General features: G+C 44.0%; 1 protein-coding gene across 8 annotated transcripts in view; it reads left to right on the forward strand.

Annotated features, from left to right (window-relative positions):
• The first annotated feature begins 17085 nt into the window (after positions 1-17085).
• The window catches only part of sdk2b (sidekick cell adhesion molecule 2b), a 474295-nt gene continuing 473176 nt past the window's right edge, over positions 17086-18204 (forward strand). For all 8 annotated transcript variants that reach the window (XM_042306157.1, XM_042306161.1, XM_042306158.1 and 5 more), the window contains exon 1: positions 17086-18204. This exon is cut by the window's right edge and continues 47 nt beyond it. In XM_042306157.1, coding sequence (XP_042162091.1) covers positions 18167-18204 — 38 coding nt within the window. In that variant the 5' untranslated portion in view covers positions 17086-18166.

An 18204-nucleotide genomic window follows, 5' to 3' on the forward strand; every position in this document is an offset into this window, starting at 1 on the left:
CTGGAAAATTAATGTCTATTTTGTGATGTCATTAAAATTATCAGAAAAACTATATAATGGAAATACTGTAATTTAGGAAGGAAACACATTCTAGCTGTAAAGTTTCCACCCAATAGGATGTTAATACAATATGAAGAACAATGAAACTATGTTTAAAAAGATAGATATTTGCGTTTAGTCTTCTAAATGAGATAATGGTTTTTCATGTCTGTTGCAAACTAACTAAGCCACGCCCCTAATTAGTTCAGAGTTCTTGTCTACATGATGAACCACCCTCCAAGACCAGAGAATGTGAGGACATGGTCCACACGGTTTTAATACAAGACCAGAAAATGGTAGGACCCTCTGAAACTCTCAACGAGTGAAGAAGGTGAAGACTTGACCAAAACATGCACCGTCTGCAGCTCTGCATGTAAAGTAGTCTAGGACAATTGACCAAAGACTGGAGGAAAGAATAGATCCCTCTCACCACCGTGTGGTACACCTGAAGGATGTAGCTGGGTGTAGCTAGCTTTCACAAACAAACGTTATCTGCTGCCTCTTCAACAAGAAGCAAATGTGACCACATTGATCCTAAGATCCAAACTTTACTATGGAACAAAATCCACAATACACCCCTTCAAAGAAAGCATGGCTTCGGGGCTTCTTCGAAATGCCACCTGATCCGCAATCGGATCCATGGCCGAAGCATTTCAGTTTACTCCGCACTCGACAGGCTGTATAGAAAACTCCCTCAGAGCCACAGAACAATCAAATTACAGAAACACGCAGCCCCACATACACCTTTAAAACTACTCTTTCCCATAGGCTTGTACCATCTATGACAGCATCAGCAGTTAGCTACCAACAGCTGGTAGTGTTAGTGTTATTTAGATGGAAGACATGAGCTAAATGCGGTAGCTCTATAGCTAGCTAGCGCTTTCACTTACCCGGTGTAAAATAGTTCAAAGAAACTGGGTAGGACAGGTGGGAGATATTGGGTATGTCTGCAAGAACACAAGGACAGGGCAGCCTTAGACCTTTTATTGAATAGATTTGTATCGTTGGTCTTTGTAGGTTTCAGACGGTGTAACAGATGATGTTGTGATATATGGGGTTGTAGACGAGAGATGACGATGGTTACACAAGGATAAACCGAAACAGGACATTGTTAACATAAAACAAAGGCACATAGTAAATAAAGGGCAAGCATACACAAAATGAAAACTATAAAATTAGCAAATCATTTGTAAATCACACACTGAAAAGTATTAAGATAATTTTTTGTTTTGTTTCACACTTATTCCCAATTTAGCCAAGACAATGTGCTGTAGGGCGTTGGTACCCAGCCCGGTGCTAATGTGTCACTTTCTCCTCACTGAATGAATGACAAATGGTTGAATGGGTGATAATTGTGCACCTTACTTCACGATTGAATGTAAATTAGGCCTAACTGAATGATAAGGAGGGTGAAGAGATTTAATTTAGAAAGACAATCGTGTAATGATGATGTTTCTGCCTCTTTATCAGCAGCAAATCATTTGACCACACACCTTGTGGGTTGATACTATTCTCTTTTACATTTGACTTTCTACAAATAAGCTGTGATGGGACTGTTTTATTTACTACAACTCTATTACTAACCAGATGTATTGTAAGGGGAATGGACACATGCTACGTGTTGCAGGAGGCCTTCAGAATAATGCAAAACATAACCTATCCAGCGACGCAAACCATGCCAGCCCACTGAATGAACGACAAATGGATGGAATGGGCGATAATTGTGCAAGTTACTTTACAATCAAATGTATATTAGGCCTAACTGAATGATGAGGGTGAAGAGGTTGATTTAAATAAGAAGAACTACAGTGTAATGATGAGTTTGTGTTGTGCCTATTCATCAGCGCTGGTGCCCATGTTAATACTTTGACCTTGCGGCTTGATACCATTCTCTTTTATGTTTTACTTTGTAAAAATAAGTTGTAACAGGACTGTTTTATTTACTGTAACTCCATTACTAATCACATGTATTGTAAGGGAAACGAATTCATGCTACGTGTTGCAGTAAGCCTTTAGAATAATGGAAAACATATTCATGACTCTATCCAAGTTGATGAGCAGGAAACAAATGATGCCAGTCAGCCTGCACATCTGGTTGATCGAAACTACACCTAAACCATACCTAAACGTATTTCACCCATAGTAAGAGTTAGCCTACAGACAATGTTAAATTGACAATAATCTGATGGGTGACGGCCTAGCAGTTGTCAAATTATACTTGCACATTTTGTAGTTGACAGGAGCAATTTATCAAATCATCCTTTAGAGTCAAATGCAGGTACAACATTTTGATTTCTATATAGTATCAGAAAGAGCTTATTCTGCAGTTTCTATGACAATTACCTTTGTCAAATAAGTACAAATTCAAAACGTGCAGCTCTATTTCCTCATTTTACTTTTCCCAAGAATATCCGTGCTGTCCATTCATTCAGCAAATGACTACTCACGTGGCAGCATAGCTCTGGCTCTAAGCAAAAACTAGTAACATATTAAGATTTAAATTAAAATATGTATTCTGTCATCAATGGATAAATGGGCGACAGAAACCAGATATAAATTGATAATGGTGCATGTGACGTGTTGAATGAACTGGATAATGAGGATGATGAAGAGGGTGATGAGGGTGATTTAATTTGATTGATCTGAATCATGAGGGTTAAGAGGATGATTTAATTTAGAATTATAGTGGGCATTGTGGGTTGCCTAATTATTGTATTATGAAAAGCTGGAAATGGTATATAATTATATAATCCCCTCGGGGAGACAACATACAATGTGTGTAGTTCCCAATGGCAAGCCAAATAAAAAAAATGGATGCACTGACAGATGAGTTGGAGTCGGATGGAGGATCGGATATTGAGGTTGAAGAGTCTGATGTTGACTTCGAGCCTCCGCCTCCGATGCCTGAGCCTCGCCGCAGAAAAAAACAGAACAGAGGCATATGACATGGTGAAACCAATTCGATGAGACAGGAGTCTGGGAGGGACGATATGGTTTGGGTAGAAAATAGTGACGAGTTTATGTGATATGCAGATGTTGCAGCACATCTGAGATTATACTGTTGCTCGTGCGCACAGAAATGTCAACAGTACTTAGGACATGTCTATAGATGAACTCAAAGCATTTATTGCACTCTTGTATACCCACAGGGAATGCGGCGGAAAGAGCATGGATGTGGATTATTTTGGTGTGATAGGTACGGGGTGGACAATTCTGAGAGACCATGACACGCAACCACTTCAGAGAGATTATGCGACACTTGCGGCAGGTGCACACGAAAAAAGGCCCATGAAAACTGTGTGCAGTGCAACTGATTTGTTTGTGGGGCTTGCTCACACAAAGCCCCGAAGCTGTATGCTGACTGTGGATCCGAAGCATAAAGAGAAGACAAGATTGATTTATGAGTAAAGGCACGTCCGGGTTAGTGGAGTGCTTGGCCGGCAGGGGCTTGTCTCATCCGCTCTAGTGACTCCTGTGGCAGTGGTCTGACACGGTCGCCAAGGCACTCGGCATTGTGTCAAGAAGCAGTGCAGTCGGACGCATGGCTAACTGTGCCACTAGAGATCCTGGTACCATGAAATTGGGGAGAAAAATGGGTAAAAATGTCAAATAAAATAAATAAAAGGCGCGCGTATAAGGGAACAATACAGTGTTCGATACAATCAACAAATTACTGTTTTTATATATTATCATTAATATGTTTCCACAAATATTTATTTATGCAATTCATCCTGTACAATTGTTCATGTGCTTTTGTTTAGGAAAATGGCAAATCATTTCACCTGTGCTCTTGGCTGATTATATTATTATTATTATTATCTTTTCCATTTCTATTTTGTCAAAAGAAGCTGTAACTGGACTTTGTTCATTACTATAACTATTACTAATCGAATCTACAAATAAAGTTGATCAAATGGGATTACACTGTAATGTTTTTTATTAGACTTGTAGAATTATACTGTAACGGATGTCGTCTGGTCGCGAAACCTGAACCTATAGGGGAGGGTCTGTGTGGGCGTCTGTCCGCGGTGGCGGCTCTGGCGCGGGACGTGGACCCCACTTCACCATAGTTTTTTTGTGCCTCTTAGCCCACCTCCGTGGCCTCTTTAGAGCGGCGACCCTTGCCGCCGACCTTGGAATGGGGACCCACGCAACAGGTCCCGAATGGACGGGAGATTCCGGCAGCGCCTGACAGGCGGGAGATTCCGGCAGCGTCGGACAGGCGGGAGACTCTGGCAGCGCCGGAGTGAAGGGCGATTCTGGCATCGCCTTACTGACTGACGGCTCTGGCGGCTCCTGGCTAGCTGACGGCTCTGGCGGCTCAGGACAGACTGGCGGCTCTGGCGGCTCAGGACAGACGGGAGACTCTGGTGGCTCAGGACAGACGGGAGACTCTGGCGGCGCTGGGCAGGAGGAAGGCTCTGGCGGCGCTGGGCAGGCGGGAGCACGTGTAGGGAGAAGACGGAGAGACAGCCTGGTGCGGGGGGCTGCCACCGGAGGGCTGGTACGTGGAGTTGGCACCGGATAGACCGGACCGTGCAGGCGCACTGGAGCTCTTGAGCACCGAGCCTGCCCAACCTTACCTGTTTGAATGCTCCCCGTAGCCAGGCCAGTGCGGCGAGGTGAAAAAGCCCGCACTAGGCTGTGCTGGTGAACCGGAGACACCATGCGTAAGGCTGGTGCCATGTACGCCGGCCCGAGGAGACACAATAGAGACCAGATGCGTAAAGCCGGCTTCATGGCACCTGGCTCGATGCCCACTCTAGCCCGGCCGATACAAGGAGCTGGAATGTACCGCACCGGGCTATGCACACGCACAGGGGACACCTTGCGCTCCACCGCATAAAATAGTGCTTGCCCGGTCCCTCTCGCTCTCACACATACACAGCATGGGGAGTTGGCTCAGGTCTCCTACCTGACTTAGCCACACTCCCGGTGTGCCACCCCCCAATACATTTTTGGGGCTGCCTCTCGGGCTTCCAGCCTCGCTGCCGTGCTGCCTCCTCATACCGGCGCCTCTCTGCTTTCACTGCCTCCAGCTCTGCTTTGGGGTGGCGATATTCCCCTGGCTGTGCCCAGGGTAGTTTGCCGTCCAGAATCTCCTCCCAAGTCCAGTTCTCCAAATATCACTGCCTCTCCTGCTGCTGCCCTTACCATGCTGCTTGGTCCTCTGGTGGTGGGTGTTTCTGTAACGGATGTTGTCTGGAGATAGAGAGGAGGACCAAGGTGCAGCGTGGTAAGTGTTCATGTCTTTTTAATAAACAAACTGAACACTGGAACAAAACAATAAACGATGTGAACAAAACGAAACAGCACCGTGTGGCACAAACACTCACACGGAAACAAACACCCACAAACTAAAAGTGAAACCCAGGCTACCTAAGTATGATTCTCAATCAGGGAAAAACAATTGACAGCTGCCTCTGATTGAGAACCATACCATATGCCGAACTCAAAAACCAACATAGAAAAACAAACAAACTGCCCACCCCAACTCACGACCTGACCATACTAAAACAAAGACAAAAACAAAGGAACTAAGGTCAGAACGTGACATATACATAACATATACTTGACTTTTAAATGTATATATTTCCACAAATATTTCTTCATGCAATTAATTAATTACAATAGTTTATACACTATTTATCAAGGGTTTGTGCTTATGTTTGCGCAACTTATGGGTTGACATGCCTCTGATGCTTATGCTAAAGGAGACTCCAGCAACATTAACTAGTAGGTACTTGTTGGCTGAAAGGAAAGGCGGTTCTAGTGTTAGCCTCTACCCCTTCAGGTGGACCTGTTTTTATCGAGCTTTGATGGAGGTGTGTTGCGACCAATGAGGGGAGGGCTCCCTTTCAGGTAGGAGGAGAGTGGGAGGGGTATTGTACACCCGGTTCACTTCCATACCAGTGATAATGCTCACGGTCTATGCTGCTGATGATAGCTGTCTGATGATAGCCGCCTCTGGGTGAGTGGTTTCCTGTTTGCTCATTTCCGTATACAGCTGACTGAGTGTGGTCTTAGTGCCAGCGTCTGTCTGTGGTGGTAAATAAACAGCCATGAAAAGTATAGCTGAGAACTCTCTAGGCAAGTAGTGTGTCCTGCAGTTTATCACAATATACTCTACTTCAGGTGAGGAAAATCTAGAGCCTTCCTTAGATTTCGTGCACCAGCTGTTGTGTGCTGTTCACTGGAGTGTGCTGTTCTATCCTGCCGGTGCAGCGTGTATCCCGCTAGCTGAATATCCATGTCGTCATTCAGCCACGATTACGTGAAGCATAGGATATTATAGTTTTTGATGTCCCGATTTGTGATCTTACCTCATCTAGTTTATTGTCCAATGATTGCACGTTGGCGAGTAATATTGACGGTAACAGCAGCTTTCCTAGTTGTCTTCTGCGGGTCCGGACGAGGCATCCGGGTCAACCACAGGGCAGGGGTTTCGAGTACCTGGTTGACTAGGAGGGTTACGACCCAGAGGAGAGGTGCTGAGTTCCCGCTAGAGACTTCCTGGATCCAGCCCTCATCGCCGACTTCCACCGCCAACATCCCGGTCAACCAGGTTCTGGCCGTATCTGCATCTGGTTCTAGACTTGTGCCCTCATACAAGCACTGTAATTTTGAATTCCTCAAAGTGAGTGTGGCAGAGGTGAAAAACAGTATTGTTGTCTATCAACAATGACAAGCCACCTGGCTCTGACAAATTACTGAGGATGGTAGCAGACAAAACTGTAAAAAAAGAATCTCACTTTCAACTGCGTTTATTTTCAGCAAACTTAACATGTGTAAATATTGGTATGAACATAACAAGATTCTACAACTGAGACATAAACTGAACAAGGTCCACAGACATGTGACTAACAGAAATGGAATAATGTGTCCCTGAACAAAAGGGGCGTCAAAATCAAAAGTAACAGTCAGTATCTGGTGTGGCCAATGTGCTGCATTAAGTACTGCAGTGCATCTCCTCCTCATGGACCGCACCAGTTTTGCCAGTTCTTTCTGTGAGATGTTACCCCACTCTTCCACCAAGGCACCTTCAAGTTCCCGGACATTTCTGGGGGGAATGGCTCTAGCCCTCACCCTCTGATCCAACAGGTCCCAGACGTGCTCAATGGGATTGAGATCCGGGCAATTTACTGGCCATGGCAGAACACTGACATTCCTGTCTTGCAGGAAATCATGCACTGAATGAGCAGTATGGCTGGTGGCATTGTCATGCTGGAGGGTCATGTCAGGATGAGCCTGCAGGAAGAGTACCACATGAGGGTGGAGGATGTCTTCCCTGTAACGCACAGCGTTGAGATTGCCTGCAATGACAACAAACTCAGTCCGATGATGCTGTGACACACTGCCCCAGACCATGACCGACCCTCCACCTCCAAATCGATCCTGCTGTAGATTACAGGCCTCGGTTTAATGCTCATTCCTTCGATAAACGCAAATCCAACCATCACCCCTGGTGAGACAAAACCGCAACTCATCAGTGAAGAGCACTTTTTGCCAGTCCTGTCTGGTCCAACGACGGTGGGTTTGTGCCCACCATAGGCGACGTTGTTGCCGGTGATATCTGGTGAGGACCTGCCTTGCAATAGGCCTACAAGCCCTCAGTCCAGCCTCTCTTAGCCTATTGCAGACAGTCTGAGCACTGATGGAAGGATTGTGTGTTCCTGGTGTAACTCGGGCAGTTGTTGTTGCCATCCTGTACCTGTACCGCAGGTGTGATGTTCGGATGTACCGATCCTGTGCAGGTGTTGTTACACATGGTCTGCCATTGCGAGAACGATCAGCTGTCCATCCTGTCTCCCTGTAGCACTGTCTTAGGCGTCTCATAGTACGGACATTGCAATTTATTGCCCAGGCCACATCTGCAGTCCTCATGCCTCCTTGCAGCATGCCTAAGGCACGTTCACACAGATGAGCAGGGACCCTGGGCATCTTTCTTTTGGTGTTTTTCAGAGTCAGTAGAAAGGCCTCTTTAATGTCCTAAGTTTTCATTAACTGTAACCTTAATTGCCTATCGACTGTAAGCTGTTAGTGTCTTAATGACCCTTCCACAGGTGCATATTCATTAATTGTTTATGATTCATTGAACAAGCATGGGAAACAGTGTTTAAACCCTTTACAATGAAGATCTGTGAAGTTATTTTAATTTTTACGAATTATCTTTGAAAAACAGGGTCTTGAAAAAGGGACGTTTCTTTTTTTGCTGAGTTTATATTGACACTCCTATTTTCCATATCGTCAATCTAAGCCTACAGAACAGTGTTTGCCTGCAGAATACACAATATTATACATGTCAGCTACCACGACAAGTGAAATCACTGCAACACTTAACAAAGAGCTGCAGTCAGTTCTAGAGTGGGTATTTCAAAAACTAAAAGCATTGTATTTGGGACAAACCATTCACTAAACCCTCAAGTGCCACAAAGATGGACATGGGAAAATTACAGTTGACCCAGAACAAAGAAGCACGGCTGGCCCTTAAATGTACATGGAGAGCTAACATCAATGACATGCATGTTAATCTCTCCTGGCTCAATGTAGATGATAGATTGACTGCATCACAACTTGTCTTTGTGAGGTAGTGAAATGTTGAAAACACAGAGCTGTCTGTTCAAACGACTTGCACACAGCTCAGTTGCCCATGCATACTCCACAATAAATGCCAACAGGGGTCTCTTCACAGTACCCAAGTCTAGAACAGACACTGGGAAATGCACAGTACTACATAGATCCAATTAAGTAACTCATGCAAGTAGTAAAATCTGATTTAAAAAAACAGATAAAACTTCACCTTATGGAACAATGCAGACTGTGAAGGGACACAGGCATACGCACACACTAGCACATGCACTCAACACACATGTACATTGTAATATTGTTGTATGGTGGTATTATGCATTTTGAATAGTAGATATTTAGTGGTGTAATAATGTTATATGATGTACTGTTTTATTTGGGCCTCAGGAAGAGTAGCTGCTGCCTTGGGAGCAGCTAATTGGGATCACTAATAAATACAAATCTACCCAGAAATCTGTCACGTCTGCTCCTGCTCCTCCCCTCCGGCGTACGACATCGCCAGAGTACTAACCACCAGTCCTGGGATTCATCATTACGCACACCTGCCACTCATCATTACGTGTACATGTGAATCATTATGATTCACACCTAGACTCCATTACTTTCATCATTTCCTCCTCTTTATATGTCACTCTCCCAGGTTCACTCACCAGTTGGTATTGCGCTTGTGTATCAACGTACTGCTTTATGTTAGTGTCGTGTTCTTGGTTTTGTTGTTTTATTAAAACGTTTCTCCAGGCCATCAGACTGTTAAATAGTCACCACTAGCCGGCCTTGGCCCAGTACCCTGCCCTGAACTTTAGTCACTGTTCTAGCTGGCCTACAACCCGGTACTCTACCCTGCACCTTAGCGACTGCTGCCCTATACATAGCACATAGTCATTGAACACTGGTAACGTTTCCATACCGTTTCACCCACGTTACATCTATATAGTGTATTCTAGTCATGGCTCATCCTATATAAATGTATTTTTTCTGGATTGTGTTTTTCTTTTATTACTGCACTGAATCTCAAGCATTTCGCTGCACCTGAGAATATCTGTGTAACTCAAAGGTTCTTTATCAGGCAAGAGTTCTCCAAGGAACCTAAAGGGCTACTGAAGAACCATTTAAGAACCTTTATTTTTTTCCCTGTATAGGGAAAAAAAACACTCACAAACTTTTACAGATGCACAATCGAGAGAATCCTGTCGGGCTGTATCACCGCCTGGTACGGCAACTGCTCCGCCCACAACCGTAAGACTCTCCAGAGGGTAGTGAGGGGGCAAACTACCTGCCCTCCAGGACACCTACACCACCCGATGTCAAAGGAAGGCCAAAAAGATCATCAAGGACAACAACCACCTTTTTCAAATCAAATCAAATCAAATCAAACCTGGCCTCCTGGGTGGCGCAGTAGTCTGAGGCACTGCATCGCAGTGCTAGCTGTGCCACCAGAGATTCTGGGTTCGAGCCCAGGCTCTGTCGCCACGCAACTGGGAGGCCCATGGGACGATGCACAATTGGCCCAGTGTTGTCTGGGTTAGGGAGGGTTTGGCCAGCAGGGATATCCTTGTCTCACCGTGTACTCGTGACTCCTGTGGTGGGCCGGGCGCTGTGCACGCTGACCAGGTGTACGGTGTTTCCGCCGACACATTGGTGCGGCTGGCTTCCGGGTTGGATGTGCATTGTGTCAAGAAGGTTGGGTTGTGTTTCGGAGGATGCATGGCTCTCGACCTTTGCCTCTCCCGCGTCGGTACGGGAGTTGCAGCGATGAGACAAGACTGTAACTACTACCAATTGGGGAGAAAAAAAGAGGGTACAACAACCACCCGAGCCACTGCCTGTTCACCTCGCTATCATCCAGAAGGCGAGGTCAGTACAGGTGCATCAAAGCTAGGACCGAGAGACTGAAAAAAAGCTTCTATCTCAAGGCCATCAGACTGTTAAACAGCCATCATTAACATTGAGTGGCTGCTGCCAACATACAGACTCAATCTCTAGCCACTTTTATAATTAACATTTGGATAAAATAAATGTATCTCTAGTCACTTAAACAATGCCATTTTATATAATGTTTACATACCCTACATTGCTCATCTCATATGTATATACTGTATACATATGTATACATATGTACCATCTACTGCATCTTGCCTATGCCGTTCGGGCCATCGGTCATCCATATATTTATATGTACATATTCTTAATCATTCCTTTATACTTGTGTGTATAAGATAGTTGTTGTGGAATTGTTAGATTACTTGTTAGATATTACTGCACGGTCGGAACTAGAAGCACAAGCATTTCGCTGCACAAGCATTTCGCTACACTAGCATTAACATCTGCTAACCATGTGTATGTGACCAATAAAATTGTATTTTATTTTTATTTGAATGGGTGCCATTTGGTCTGTAACCTTGGATCCCATGTCTTCAATCTGGGGAAGATCATGTCTCTACCCACTTTAGTAGCCAGCCAGCTTGAAGAGAGGATTGTCAGACATACAGAGTATGTAACAGAGGTGTTTCCCTGAATATTGTCATCACTGTAATTTCTGTATTTTTCCAGACGATGATGACTGAATTGTTGCCGCTTGTGTAGTCAGACTGAATGCTATGGGTGGATGGATCAGATGTGTGAAGTCTGGGTGGATGGTGGATGAGATGTGTGTGCTGAATGAACAATGTGCTTAGGGGGACACACACCAGCGTCTGATATTGGAATGAATCAGACAAGTGGAGCATGCAGCCATCTATAATCATAGCTAGTCACAGCTCTTTGACACCAGGAGTTAACACCTGTTAGATTTGACATACTGTAGTTACTGCAGTGGGCAACTGAAAAGGAAAAGCGAGGGAAACTAGGGATGCATCCCAAATAGCACCCTATTCCTTATTTAGTGCACTATGTTTGACCAGGACCCATAGGGACACTATAGAGTAAATAGGGTGCCATGTGGAATGCATCCTAGATAAATACGAAAATGGTTTGCCTCTGAAAATGTGAGCTCCAAACAACTCCAGCTCAAAATCTACAACCTGGGGGTTTTAGGAAATCACCCTCTTGCTGAGTGGACGCAATGCACTGTAAGTACATTTAAAAATCATAAATTGGATGGTGGGGTACCCCTGGGGTTGGTAGGAATACACTCCATCTTTGTTTTCACTGACATTATCCTATTATTAACTTCCTGGCAAGGTCTCCCATTTTCTGGATGAGATGGAGAGAGACAACAGCAGAATAGGGAGCACGCAGAGAAACAACAGAAGCCATTACCATGGTGTGTGGTGCTTTTTTAGTATCCTGTGGTGGCTTCGATGGAATTCACCACCAAAACATTGTCTTGAGCCGCTACCTTATTCCCCTGGGGAGAAAAGCCTTGTTCTAGAGACATTAAGAGGATTTGCTATGTCATGGTAAACCTCTCTCTCTCTCTCTCTCTCTACACACACAAACATATTTTAAATACTTTATTGAAACCATCAATCACATTACATCACAAAGGACTCAACAATTACAAGGGTCGTTGACACGACGACACTAACACAAACAAAAATCACCTGCTCATAACCGCCGAAACAGAGCAGTACCTAGCCAGCTGCCTTGCTCTGGTCTTAGGCAGGCCCGCAATCTGGAGGCCACGTAGAGTAAGCCTATGTACGTGGCCGAGACTGCCAAATATCAGTGCCATCAATCTGTATCCCAAGCTGTCTAGGCATGATTTGAAGAGATGGTATTTGAGGAACTTGTCTGCAAAAGCTTGCTCCAATGTAATAGTCGAATGAGCAGTCCACTTCCAGAATCAGGACCTCCCTCTGCCCTCCCCCCAGCAGCATGCTACCCTGCATCCCACCCTGCAGCCTCTGAAGCTAAGCAGGGTTGGTCCTGGTCGGTCTCTGGATGGTAGACCAGATGCTGCTGGAAGTGGTGTTGGAGTGCCAGTAGGAGGCAATCTTTCCTCTGGTATAAAAAAAACATTATCCCAATGCCCCAGGGCAGTGATTGGGGACATTGCCCTGTGTAGGGTGCTGTCTTTCGGATGGGACGTTAAACGTGTGTCCTGACTCTCTGTGATCACTAAAAATCCCATGGCACTTATCTTAAGAGTAGGGGTGTTAACCCTGGTGTCCTGGCTAAATTCTCAATCTGGCCCTCATGGCCACCTAATCATCCCCAGCTTCCAAATGGCTCAATCATCCCACTCACCTCCCCATTAACTATTCCCCAGGTTGTTGCTGTAAATGAGAAGGTGTTCTAAGTCAACTTACCTGGTAAAAGAAGGGTTAAATAAACAAGATCGGACTTATTTGGCATACAAGAAAACAAATTATCATCTACATCAAACCAGGGTCCTCTGTTTGAAAGCCAGTTTTAGCATTACGACAAGGCACATCTGTACCAAAGTGTCCAAAACATCACCAGACCTTTACTGCATTAACGACAGCAGTTACAGCAGGTGTGCATAAGTTATGTTAGTAAATAGCCATGTTTTGGCACAGAGCTGCAGCACTTACATTGAAAAAAGATTGTCCAGCACTGGATGCAAACTCATGATCCTCGGAAGCGGTGGGCTGCTGAGACTACAGCGCTACGGCATTTCACAATGCTCTAGCAAGCCGCGAGAATACATTGAATACGGATGTTACCTGATGGTATAGCATATCATTTTTTATTATTTAGTTTTTAACCTTCCCCAAACCATAGCCCTAACCTTAACCACTCGGAATGAATGCCTAAACGGTTAACCTTTGAGTAGTTTCTGAATGCGTCAAAAATAGATGTTAATCCATAATATGTCAAATTTCAAAGGGAAACTATGAGATATTGTTGGTCAGTCAACAAGTATCTCATTGGGATTTTGTCTCACTCTCTTGGCTGTCATTCTCCTCTGGATAAACGTGTAAATCCCACTCTGAGCACAGTGAACATGTTCAAATGGTGTTTGAATATTCAAGAGGAGCTGTTCAATTGTCACAATTAATCAAGCCCTAAATTGACAGTTTCAGCATGTGTCTGTGACTCTATTTGTTTCCCATGACCAGATGTGCTTTAGCGTACTCTCTGAAATATTGCTGGTAGCAGTGACTTCTTATTCTGCACACAGTTTGTAAGGGTAGATCATGGGGTGGTCCAGCTTAAGGACACTCATTATCTATAAATCATCTATAACCTTGAACAGATGCATATACCCACTGGGCACAAACATCAATTCAAAATCTAGTTTTGATGTACATTTGGTTGAGTTGTCAACAGTAGCGTGTATTCATGGATGCCAAGGGAACCCAGGCTTCGCCCCAAACATTTCCCAAGAAAAAAAAGAAAATATTGTACATTTCATCTCTCTGTGTTTTCATAATTTTCCTTCAATTTGCAAGAGGCTGAATGTACTGTATCTCACGGGAGAGAGCATCCGAGTGCACCCCTTTGTCTCTGTATATGTAGGCCATCTATCTGAAGCGTATGATATTGTTGCCGCCCATTACATTGAATGCAAGGGATGCCAGTGAGCATTCGGCCTCCCTTGATAAAAAAAATAAAAAATAATAGCCAATCAGTGTTAAGCTAAACTAAGCTCTCCTGGCACACCAAAAAAAAAGGGTGAAGGGAAACCAGTTTTGATTTGGTTTCACTCCTATCACAGAGAAATACGTCATTGACAGAAACAGGTTGAATTGTTGCATCTCTTTATGTTGATCTTGTCCGGTGGCTAGCTAGCAAGCTAAAATTGTCCCTTTCCTAAATTAGCCACGGATGGAGATAGGGATTTGGACTTGTGGTTTTACTTAATTCTCCGTGAGCAAGTATTTTAGCCGGATAGCCTAGGACAAAAAAATGTAAGTGCATACTGTATGACAGTCATAAACTGTTTCGTCAACATGAAATATAGGAGGATGGCATTGCCGTTTATCTACAAGTAGGGTGAGTCAACATGTTTTTTCTACTTGCACGAATGCACACACACACACACAGAACCATGGACAGTCCCATCATATTTAGCTTATGTTGATTGGACTAAACCGTTTTTTATATATTTTAGATGTCACTGTATTAGACTAAGCATAGGTGGCTTGATTATGTTTCAATGTTGAAGTTGAAATGGTGCTGCAAAAGTGGAGGCAGCTCCTGTTTAACTTTTCTAACTGCAGTAACTCTTCGTGGTTCTAAATCAATAGTTGTTTAGTAGTCCGAAAATGTAGGAAACATTAACTTTCTTGACCATGCTGTAGGTCATGTAACTGTCTGTTACTTTGTGGACTTCAGCTGAGAGAGGTTGCTCTCTGGTTTTGTGAGGAAACAACAGTGTGGTTGAATTTATTCTGCCTAAGTGTCTTTTTATTGGCTCGGCCAAGGCTTATATCATCGCAAGGCAAATGAACTAACATGTTATAGAGCAAACAACGCAATTATCACAACACATACAGTACAATGTGTTTGGACACACCTACTGATTCAAGGGTTTTTCTTTATTAAGTTTTTACACTGTAGAATAATAACACATATGGAATCATGTAGTTACCAAAAGGGTTAAACAAATCAAAACATATTTTAGATTCTTCAAAGTAGCCACCCTTTGTCTTGATGACAGCTTTGCACACACTTGGCATTCTCTCAACGAGCTTCCTGAGGAATGCTTTTCCAACAGTCTTGAAGGAGTTCCCACATAGGCTGAGCACTTGTTGGATGTTTTTCCTTCACTCTGCGATCCAACTCATTCCAAACCAGGTAGGGTGATTGTGGAGGCCAGGTCATCTGATGCAACATCATAACTCTCCTTCTTGGTCAAATAGTCCTTACACAGCCTGGAGGTGTGTTTGGGTCAATGTCCTGTTGAAAAACAAGCAAAAACCAGATGGGATGGTGCATTGCTGCAGAATGCGGTGGTAGCCATGCTGGGTAAGTGTGCCTTGAATTCTACATAAATCACTGACAGTGTCACCAGCAAAGCACCCCTACACCATCACACCTCCTCCTCCTTGCTACACGGTGAGAACCACACATGCAGAGATCATCCGTTCACCTACTCTGCGTCTCACAAAGACACGGTGGTGGACGAATTTGGACTCATCAGACCAAAGGACCTAACGACAGACTCATCAGACCAAATCATAGATTTTCACTGGTCTAATGCCCATTGCTCTTGTTTCTTCGCCCAAGCAAGTCTCTTCTTCTTATCGGTGTCCTTTAGTAGTGGTTTCTTTGAAGCAATTCGACCATGAAGGCCTGATTCATGCAGTCTCCTCTGAACAGTTCATGTTGAGATGTGTCTGTTACTTGAACCCCCTTGAAGCATTTATTTGTGCTGCAATTGCTGAGGTGCAGTTAACTCTAATTAAGTTATCCTCTGCAGCAGAGGTAACTCTGCGTCTTCCTTTCCTGTGGCGGTCCTCACGAGATCTAGTTTCATCATAGCGCTTGATTGTTTTTGTGACTGCACTTGAAGAAACTTTCAAAGTTTTAGAAATGTTTCAGATTGACTGACCTTCATGTCTTAAAGTAATGATGGACTGTTGTTTCTCTTTGCTTATTTGAGCTGTTCTTGCCATAATATGGACTTGGTCTTTTGCCAAATAGGGCTATCTTCTGTATACCCCCCTACCTTGTCACAACACAACTGATTGGCTGAAACGCTTTTAGAAGGAAAGAAATTCTACAAATGAACTTTTAACAAGGCACACCTATTAATTGAAATGCATTCCAGGTGACTGCCTCATGAAGCTGGTTGAGAGAATGCCAAGAGTGTGCAAAGCTGTCATCAAGGCAAAGGGTGGCTACTTTGAAGAGTCTCAAATGTAAATATATTTTGATTTGATTAACACTTTTTTTGGTTACTACATGATTCCACTTGTGTTCTTTCATATTTTTGACGTCTTCACTATTATTCTACAATGTAGAAAATAGTGAAAATAAAGAAAACCCTGGAATGAGTAGGTGTGTCCTAACTTTTGATGGCATTTTGTTCTGGCTTGACTTCCCCAATGATTTGACCCATGCACTGCTACTGGTTGTCAACTAACATGGATTCAACATTAAATCTACAAAACATTTCATTGAGGTTAAACGTTGGGTGCAAAATATAAGAAATGCTCTTACATGATGACTTTTTGCAAATCCAATACTTTTTACCTTTGATTCAACATCACACTTTTTTTGAAACAACGTTGATTCGACCAGTTTTTGCACAGTGGGTAACTTATTCAACCTATTATTGTAGCCTAGCAGAAAACAGGAGTGTCACTTATGTATTGTATCAAATAAAATTGAAATGATTTATTCATCAACCAGGTACGTATATGTGCTTTCTGAAAGTGGACATTACATCTGTGCATGTCGGTCATGGGCTGTTCTCGATCGCTTGGTAATGGATGCTTTATTGCGCTCTGCCGCGTGGTGGCAACCTGCTACCCTCCCATACACGCGCATGCTAGATGCAGACCGACCGAGACCGATAGACAGTTCTATGATTCGCAAAAGGAACTGTGGACGCTGCCTTCAAAGCACACAGACAAACCGTGCTCCTCCGGCCTCCGAAGACATCGATGATAGCGTTATTATTTAACATTTCTCTCCCACTCCCCTTTTCCCTATACTTTCCACGAAATGTACCACTACCACTGAGTGAATAGATTCGTTTTCACCAAGGGAATTCCCGGACCTGACGCGGGAATCGTCTTTGGAAACTTTTGCGACTCATGCCGGGCGCATCGCTGGTATTGCTCAAGCACATAACGGATTCAGGGAGCTAAACTCATCTCTCCAGCACTCTCCCTTCTTCAATAGCTACGACCAGAGATAATCATCCATCCTGACCATCACCAGAAGAGGATACACTTTATGAACATTTTTTATGGAAACGGGACAAGTATTGCTGTTGAAATAGTTGCCTATATTGATATTTTATGATGTATACTTGCTCCCGATGCAGGTGCTGTGAGAATTGAATGGTTTATGATTTAACTTTGCTCGGCAATCTGAAACGGATTTTTATCAAAGGAACCCAGAAAGGGTCAGGCTGTTTTGTTGCCGTTCGTAGCCTAAATGTAAAAAAATAGGTCTGCCTCCTTGCAATACAGACTGAAAGCCACGATTGCCAGTGTCTGCTACAATTGAGTTAAAACACAATAGCTCTGTATCCTGCAGTCAACATGGACTCTGCTCCTATTTTTATCCAAAAGGTTACAGTTTAAAGGACACATACTCAATTTATTGACCGCGGTATTGCATAAGCCTATCGATAATTGCATTTATGGGCTTATGTTAGTTGGAATTTACTCATATTATTTCAGTCCTGCGTGTGACTGTACAAACTTTCAATTGATCTGCTCCACATACCGTTCCTTCTGAGCAGTTGGCGATTGTTGGATCGCACGGTCTCGCTTGAGCGCCCTGAGACCCGGAGATTGCCCGGTTTCAGCGACGACAACGTTCACAGAGCGGACAGTTGCAAGATCCACACAGACAACTCAACACAGACACGATAACTCCGGGACGACTTGGTCAGCGGCACAACATCTATTCAGCGTGCCGGACACACGCTGTTTATTTAGCCCGGCTGTGGACAATGGCTGGAGTTTCGCCTGGACTGAAGTGGCGCGCCTC

This window comes from Oncorhynchus tshawytscha, linkage group LG25 (genome assembly GCF_018296145.1).
Source record: "Oncorhynchus tshawytscha isolate Ot180627B linkage group LG25, Otsh_v2.0, whole genome shotgun sequence".
NCBI classification, from domain to species: domain Eukaryota; kingdom Metazoa; phylum Chordata; class Actinopteri; order Salmoniformes; family Salmonidae; genus Oncorhynchus; species Oncorhynchus tshawytscha.